Source organism: Ammospiza caudacuta, chromosome 20 (assembly GCF_027887145.1).
Source record: "Ammospiza caudacuta isolate bAmmCau1 chromosome 20, bAmmCau1.pri, whole genome shotgun sequence".
Taxonomy (NCBI): domain Eukaryota; kingdom Metazoa; phylum Chordata; class Aves; order Passeriformes; family Passerellidae; genus Ammospiza; species Ammospiza caudacuta.
The window spans coordinates 8,617,486-8,626,227 of record NC_080612.1 but is presented as its reverse complement, the minus strand read 5'-3'; the positions used below and the strand labels follow the sequence as shown (position 1 = coordinate 8,626,227).

Here is an 8,742-nt window from a genome sequence, read left to right as displayed (position 1 = left end):
GGGGGAGTGTAGGAACTGGGGGAGCTGGGGTGTGGGACAGGGGTGGACCTGATTTTGGTGCTGACCTATGGGAATTTCTATGCAAACGCAAGCAAAGGAGAACTCTTTTAACTTGAGAGAACACTGTGCTTTTTTATTTTTTATTATTTCTTTTTCTTTTCCTCTCCTTCCTTTTCTCAAGCTGCTATTGGAAGGGTAGTGCAAATCCCTGAGGTTTTCAACTTCTCCTTCCTCCGTGGCTGGTGGTGCAGGAAAGGTGCCTGAGTAACTTGTAAGGTAGAAAAAACCTCAGTCAGCTCTTGTCTCGTCTCTGGTTTTAGTATATTTGTTTTCTATTTGAATTTATCTATAGAAGGAAATTGCTCATCTCTAAAAAAGCTCTTTTGAGTGCTTTGTCTCAATGTGAAGTTAACCAGCAGTATTAAGGATTGCGTGGCCTCCGTCCTGCCCTTATCCCAGTGCTGGGGACCCACCAGCTCCTTCTCCACCTGGAGAGCACTTGGTGCCTGGGCTTGGATGTTTTCCAAGAAAAAAGTGAGGTGAAGCCCTCCACCCAGCCCAAACCTGCCAGTGAAAGGCTTAGGGAGCACTGGAGGGAGGTCTCACTGCATCAAGGCTCTGTGGTGAGGCACAGGCAGGTCCAGAACCTCTTCTCTTTGTGGGTCACACCTGGGCCGTGGTGGGGGATGTGTACCCTGGAGGAGGAGTTTACTGGAGGGGAAAAAGGGATTTTACTTGACTATTTATAGAAGATCCTTTAGGAATATAAAGTACCTCTCTGCAAAGTGGGGTAAGAGTAAGGAAGGTCTAAAGTCGTGTAGGAAAAACACTTGGGGATTACAACTGCCTGGAAAATAGTCTACAAATACATAGGCCAGAGCTTTCTGCCTGTTTAGTTAGTATTTTCTTTTTCAGACAGCGTTTGCTCTTTTGCACACCGAGGTGTGTGTGTACATCTGACTCAATGTGCCTTGCATGTGTGCTTAGTCTTTCTGGAGAGAGGTGGTGGGGTGTGAGCTGGGGATGTGGCCACGAGGGCCACTCCCCATCCACAGGGTTCCTTAGTGTCCCCGTGACCCCTGGGATCAAAGTGAGAGCTGGCCTCCAGCCTGTGTAGTGGCTGTCTTAGTTTGGGGATGATGTCCTGTGCAGTGGCGCCTGTGACTTCAGAGGGGAGTAGGAGGGAGAGAAGGAAAAGCTGCTTCACTCTTCTGTGGATAAAAAATCAGCATTGCCACGGTTCACCTGCAGAGCCAAAACAAGCCGAGGTCTGGAACCGGCTTTGCTGGAGTTCAGGCTCTCTGTGGCACCATGATCCCATTATCCAGGGGATTTATTCCCTGCCAGGTTGTGGTTCTTGTTTCTGTGGGGTTTACAAGATTTTTTTGTAAAGGAGAAGTCAACACGCCTTGCTTGAAGTTAACAAAATCCAAACGCTTGTGTTTGCAGTCAGTGACTCAGAACTCCAAGCTGTGCAATTCTGGGTTCTCCATCTCCCGCCCCAGCGTGTGATGATTCTGTCCGAGTCTCTCTGTACTTCTGCCACAGTAAATGTGAAAGCTTGCTTGCATTATTTTTTAGAAATGCATTTTGCACACTCGGGTTTCGCTGAAGCTCCATGAAAAGGTTAGTTTGAAGCAGATGAATAAAGCTATGCACATGTTTTGAAAGTTTAATTTGTGTCTCATTACCAGAAGTGACTTATCTGCCCTCTTTTGCATTCCTGTGCTGTCATTGCCTCCATTCTCTTCACCATCTCGGAGGGTATGATGTAAGGTGACAGTTCTTTGCTGACAGCTGTAGCAGAAAACTGGCGCTTCTTGATTTTTTTAGTAGCCTTTCTCTCTCCTTTGCTTTCTCTGTATCTCTCTGTATAGCTATATAAATATATATATTATTTTTTTATTTTAAAGAGCCTACTTTAGTAATTGAATCGGAGGGAGCGGGGTGTGCTGGCTTGTGTTTCAGATACACTTTGTGCTGTTGGATGAACCAGTGCCCTTTTTGTCTCTGGGGAGAGCGTGCTGGTGGCACCCAGTGGTGTCCCCATGGGGACAGGGAGCCCCCACGCCAAGCAGCTTTGGGGAGGGGATGGACACCAGTCCACTGCGCTGCAGGCCGGTGGCGTGGGCAAACTCGAGGCTTCTAATGACAAAATGAACCAAGAGGAATCCTACTGCTGTGTATTCCCACTGTGAGGCAGGAGGGACAGGGTTCCTCACTATCCCGCTGCGGGGCTGGAGCGGAGTCTGGGTTCCCTCCAGCCTCAGGGGTGAGAGCTTTATTTTGGTTTTGTTTTCACGCGTTAGGTGCATTGGGTTGCAGGTATCACCTCTGGAAACATGTTGCTTAGCCCAGAGCCTGTGTGCGGGAGAGTCGGGATTTTGTGACGGGAGAGGGACCCTGACAGCTTTCTCCTCCTGTTCCCTTCGCCATGGCAGAAATTTGTACTAACTTGACAGCTTTTTTTCATACAGAACAGGGCTGCTTTTCTATCTACCATCACACGTGTACTTACACACCTTCAGCGGCTTCCCAGCCTCTGAAGGTCCTCAACTTGTTTACTGGGGGGGACTGACGCCCCTCTCTCCCCTTCCTTGAATATTTCAGTGTTAAGGGCGGTGCAAAACACCACCGCGAGCCGGGGCTGGAGGGATCCTTCAGGCAGAGCCGGGCAGGGTCTGTCTCCTCTCCTGCCCCCCTTCCCCGTCGATAAGTTCTCATTTCGTTCCTGGTTTGTATTCAAATCTCTGCGAGGGGTTGTGCTCTACCTGCTCAGGAGCTGAATTACCTCTGACCTGCGGAGAGGGGCAGCCCCTCTTTGGCGTCCATGTTGTAGAGTGCGACCACACGGATCAGTCAAGGTAGTCTTTGTTTCCTTCTCCCCTCCCCGGTAATTTCTGATTAGATGAATGCACTCGGTGTGCCCAGCTGGAAAAGCGTTTTCCCAGTGGTGAGAGGGTGGCTAGAGGAGTTTAGTGTAAAACCTGCTGTAGCTGTGTCTGGCGCAGCCCCTTGCGCTGGTGTGGGTGATGTCACGGACTGTAAGGATAGGTAATGTCCATGAGCTGTAATGGCATGATGTATCTTTACCAATGATGTCATACTTCACACTAAATGTTTAAAAAAACAAAAAGAAAAAAAAAAAAAACCTTACCTGAAATTTTGTTTATTCTGCACCAACAGGTCTTCAAAATTTATCCAAATTTTATTATTTTATCAGGAAAAAAAAAAAATTTGTGTAGATCGAATACGTTAAGACAGACAATAAGTGATGTAAATTGTTGAATAAAAATTTTAAAGTTTGTGGGTGTCAGTGTGACTTTCTTTTTTGCGTTTTCAAGGAGCAGCCTGGGTTTGGATCCTAAAGGCCTGGCTGTGCTGGCCGTAGAACCCAGGAGCTGTGTGTACATAGGTGGGGTGGATCCAGGTGTCCTTTACTTTGTCAGGGGAAGCAGAGGGCAGGGAGGGAAATAAACAAGGGTGTCTGTGCAGCAGTGGGGGTCTGAACCTCCCTCAGTGTGAGCCCCACCTAACTTCAGCCCAGCTCAAAATAAATAGGAAAGACTCTGGTCCCTGCTCCTGTGATGGGAATGTGCAACCTCAATCCCAAACACACCCCAGCAAACACACACCAAGCTGATTTATCTTTTTCTTTCAGTCACATTTATTGGCAATTGTGGCAGTCGGTACCGTTTTGGGAGTGTTGTTCCATAAGCAGTGGCAGTACGAGAGGGGGTGGTTATTTCGGGAGGGGAGTATTAGCACCAAGAGGGAGCCGGTGAGCTTTCGAAACCTTTGCAGAGATGTACTGGGAAGTGAGGAGCTACTGCTGGACACGCCTGATGGATTGGATCTGGGAGGTCTGGGCGTGTGAACCCCACTCTCTCCAGTGCTTGTAGTCTCCACCGTGGTGGTCAAACTCCAGGACGTACTGGTAGCCACGGTACCCGGGATACTGGTAGCACACCCAGCTGGAAGAAAAGGACAAAGAGGTAAGCAGGGGGGGTTACAGGGTGTCCCCTTCCCGCCGTGGTGGCACAGTGATGGCAGCTTGTCCCTGCTGCTGTTGTCACTTACGCGCCACACTGGATCTTCATGGAGCCCACTTCGTTGTTGGCCCAGCCCATGGCCTGCAGCGAGGGGTAGTCATCAGCAATCTCCCACTGGCGGCCGATGAAGTTGTCTTTCTCAAAAATGGTGATCTTGGATTCCTTGTGATTCTGTGGGGGAGAGCAGGGGTGAGGTGGAGGTGCTGCTCCCTCCCCAGTGTGGGTGGGAATGGCAGGGCTGTCACTCCCTATGGCGTTACTCAGAGGGTTCCTGGACAGGGAGGTGTTCAGACCCTGGCTGGTTGGAGTTTTCTGGGTGGCGGGGAGGTGTCAGCTATGCCACAGCTGCTGTCTCAGGCAGGCTGTCCCCTACTCTGGTCATGTACAGCTAGCCCAGAAACTCCCTCCAAAGCTTTAAAAACAGGACAGAAAGAGCAAACCCTGCTGGGACTGGGGGATGAAGCGCTGAGCCTGCCCGTGTGTTTTCCCTTCCTAACCTCCCTGGCGTGGCCTGGGCCGTTTTCAGGGGCTCAGAGCCGGGTGGGACACTCACAGCGGAGCAGACGGGGCGGAAGGACATCAGGCGCTCGATGTGGTAGGCGTTGCTGCCGCTCCAGGCGTCCCAGCGCGGGTACTCTCCCCTCTCCAGGATGAACTGCTGCCCGCAGAAGCCGGTGTGCTCGTAACCGACCCAGCTGCAAAAACAGAGCCAGGGCTGCCAGGGCTTCCTGCAGCAGCTTGGGGCATCCTGCTGGGAGCTGGCATTATGGGCAGGATGTAGGTGCAAGGGGGAGGTTGGGGTCTGGCCTCTGCCCACAGGTTGGGAGGAGAGGAAGCGGTGCTGGATGTGGGCAGAGAACCGAGGGAGGGTGAAACTGCCTCTGGTGCTGCAGAGGCACCCACAGGGCATCCCTGACTGCAGTGGGAGATGGGGGGATCCTGGGGTCCATCCTGCACAGGTGGCTCTTCCTCCTGGCTCCTCTGTCATAATTTATGCAGACCAGAATCGCTTCAGAATGCCCCAGCTGCCCTTCCTCCCAAAGGCCTCATTTCTTACTTGTTTCCCAATTACAACTGACACTGCTGGAAAGACCTGAATTCCTGATGCCCACAGCAGGCAGGGCCCATCTGGCTCTGAGCAGAGAGCAGGGACCTATGGCCTTTCCCCTTTCTGCCTCCCCCTCTTGCTGAAAACAACCAAGGAGAAGTGACTGGGATGCCTCCACCCTGCAGGACACATTTTGCAAGCCCTGGTGCTGCCCACACAGCACCTGCCTGTCCCCAGGGTGGGGATGTCCCCTTGAGGAGACTGGGGACAGAGCCACAGGCAGAGCAGGCTGGGGGTTGGAAGGTGAATGGCACGGGCTGTGCAGTGCATGGATCCCCAGCTGATGGGGTACAAAGGGTGCTGAGGGGGTCGAGGGTTTCCTGCCACTGACCTAAACTGAGCCTCACAGCCATGTCCTGCAGCCAGCCCACCCTGTGCAAGGTGAACAGCCTGATTAGGAGCACATCAACTGGAGCAGGGAGCTGATTACAGCGTGAGCACGCACGCTGCTGTAATCCCATTAGCATTACACGTCCTAAAGATAGCAGCACAAATCTGTCTCGTCTGCTCCCGCCCCGCGGGGATGCGCACCGCGGGACCGCTCCCGGCACTCCGCCCCTCCGAGCTGCTCGGAGGTGCCCTGCCTGTGCCAGGGAGGATTCCCGTGCGCAGGGAGAAGCCCAGCTCTGCTCCCTGCCCCTCTCAGCACTGGAGAAGCTGCGGGAAGGTTCTGCCCTGGTCTAGGAAGCTGTGCAGTGGCAGGGAAAGCACAGGGCAGAGCAGGGCTGGGTGTTTCTTTAGGGCTGGTGCTTCAGGACGGGGATCAGGCTAAGCCAGGCCACTGAGCACTGATTCTCTCTGCATCCTTGGGCAGCAGCCCTGCTCCAAACCTGACTGGTCCAGCCCTGCAGGAGGCAGTTTTTGGTGATGCCAAAGGTGTTGCCACTGTCCCCAGGCCCTCTCTCTGTATCAGTGCTGCCCAGGACGGGCTGCTCTATCCTAGGATCCCCCATGCCTGGCTTCCCTTGGCTGTGGTGCTTGTCTCCAGCCAAGCAGAGCGGGGACAGCTGGTCCCACTCCACGCTTGGGCACCCCTGTCCCTGCTTGGGAAAGCATCCCCTCCCCTGGCAGCCGGGTACTCACGCGCCGCATTCCACCTTCAGGGAGCGGATGTTGTCGAAGCCGCATTCCATGATGTTCGGGCAGGCCGAGGTGAACTCCATCCTCTTGCCCTGGAAGTTTTCTTGGTCGTACACGGTGATCTGGAACGGAGAGCGAGCTGCCGAGTTGGAAACTGCCCAGCAGTGGCCCCGGGCAATTCAGCGCCTCTTGGAGACGGACGGAGGGTGGCTCCGTCAGGGGGAGAGCCAGCGGAGGCTGCAGGGGCACCCTGTGGGCCGGGACAGCCCCGCACGCTCCGCGTCCCTGCACTGCCGGCCCCGCCACGCCCTGCCTTGGTGCCGGGGCAGCCGCAGGCCGGGCCCCGCTCCGCTCTCCTGCTCACCCCTGCGGAGATCAGTTCCCGGGGCAGCGCTGCCGTCCGGAGAGAGGAGCGGAGCCGTTCTGGGACGGGCGGGTGGCAGGGCTGTGGCTGGCGGTTCTCCCGGCCTCTGCTCCGAACGCTCTAGGGCAAAGAGGGTTAACGGGGGAAAGGGCGAGGGGCACCTCCCTGGGGGGCTGCTGATGTTTTCCTCTCCCGCGACAGCTCCAGGCTTCGACAGGAGGCTCCTTATTTGTGCACGGGATGCTCCTCACTTGTGCACGGGATGGTCCTCACTTGTGCACGTATTTCTCCTCTCCCTCTCGGCTCTCTCCTCGACCAGGGGCCGTGGGGCTATTGCCAGACCCCTTGGGGCTGCTCCCCACCTTGCTCCACAGTACCCACTGTCTGCATGGACAGGGGAGGGTGAACTACAGCCGGTGGCTTTTGGGGACTCTGTAACTGCCTGTCAAGGGATGGTGGGTAAGAGCAGGGCACAGCTGGCCCGGGGTGCTGTGAAGAGCCTTATGAAAAACACCCAGGAGATATTTCAGCAGGCAGGAGGCACTTTCCCAGGGGTGCCTGTTTCCTGTGCTCATCCCTGCCTTTCTGCTCCCTGTGCAGCTTTCCTGGGCCCAGAGGATGGGCTTTGCCTTTCTCCCTGTTCCCTACCTGCACACATAAAGGTGAAATACAGGGACTGTGAGGACATACCTTCCACGGGCCCATGGGAACAGGCAGAGGGTTTGTCTGAGCCATCTTTGCTGCTGCTGGATCGGTGTCTGGAGAAGGAAGGAAAAGCCGTTTTTACTGCATCATGTCCCTGTGCATCCTTCCCTCGTGAGGCTGCGGACAGTTCTGTGCCCACCACCCACAGCACCTGTTCAAGGACAACTGCCCCACTGCTGGGGACAAGCCACACCAGCTGCAGGGACACCCTCTTGCCAGCCCCAGGATGGGGAACAGGACACAGCAGGGAGGACACATCCAAAGCAAAGTGCTCCCTTCTCACTGCTGCAGTGCCCCTTCCCTCCTCCCTGCCATGGCACGGAGCCTGCACTCCCACCAGGGCATAGTGCCCAATCCCCCTTTCTCCTTCCCCAGGGTCAGACCACTACTAAGAAAAACACCCCTGAGAGCAGGGGGCTTCAGTGGGCACGGGCTGCCCTGTGCCTGGCAGTGTCCAACAGACCTGCCTGGTCCCCTCTCCCTGCCTGGTGTCCCCTGGGAGGCACGGTGGGCTCCCACAGCCCTGGCTAATGGTGGGAGATGCCAACCATGCCGGTGGGTGCTGGCAGTGGGGTGCCCTGCTTGTAGAGGGGCTCTCAGCCCCCCCAGCTGCCAGCAGGGATGTGTGAGCCTATCTTATGCCACGGAAAACAGCGCAGTCCCTTTGGGTGTCTTTTGCCACCAGGCAGGAGGAAGGGTGCCTGCCCAGCGGGCTGGCAGCAGAGGGGTGAGGTGGGAGAGGTGCGCATCGGTCCAGGACTCACCTAGCTCAGGCGGTTACTGCTGCTTCGCCCATGTAATGTTTGCCTACTTCAGCGGCTCAGCTTTTATAGGGTACTGCTGGCCGGGAACCGGTGCCAGCGTTTGCAGAGCCGTCAGCACAATGCTTGCTCTGGCATTGTCCTGCTGATCCCAGGAGATTTCAGCTGCTCATCCCCATGGTCTGAGCCACATTCTTAGGGAAAAAGAAAAAAAATTTGATAATAAAAAAAAAAAATAATCTGGGCGGCTGTTTGAACAGATAATCTTGGGCACAAATGACTCAACGATTTGACCGCGCTGGCATTTTCCAGGGGCAATGCACCGCGCCGTCACGGGGTGAGCCTGGGGGCTGGCCTGGCCCTGGCGCCAGCTGGCACCGTGGGGACGGCGGGGACACCTCCCCGTGAGACCCTGCGGGTGGTGGGCTCAGCACGGTGTCTACCAGGCACTGTCACCTCGCTTCACCACCCAAGGCGCGTTCCCCATCACCGTGTTGGCATGGACACCCTCCTCCCATCACGGACGAGGAAGGCTGGAGGTGAGAACTGGCATGGCCCTGGCAGACATGTCCCCACAACCACACCGAGCCCCAACGCTCCCCACAGCGCTGCCACCACCACAACCCCACACCCAGAACACCTGCCATGGCCTTGGGGAGGCTCAGCCCTGCG

At 55.5% G+C, this 8,742-nt stretch overlaps 1 protein-coding gene across 1 annotated transcript; it reads right to left on the bottom strand.

Annotated features, from left to right (window-relative positions):
- Positions 1-3,826: 3,826 nt before the first annotated feature.
- CRYBA1 (crystallin beta A1) lies at positions 3,827-8,105 on the bottom strand. The gene is given in 8 exon segments (XM_058817583.1): positions 3,827-3,974; positions 4,081-4,223; positions 4,606-4,747; positions 6,244-6,362; positions 6,605-6,724; positions 7,295-7,362; positions 8,074-8,086; positions 8,088-8,105. Coding segments are annotated over 8 exon segments (771 nt in total).
- Between the last annotated feature and the right edge of the window lie 637 nt (positions 8,106-8,742).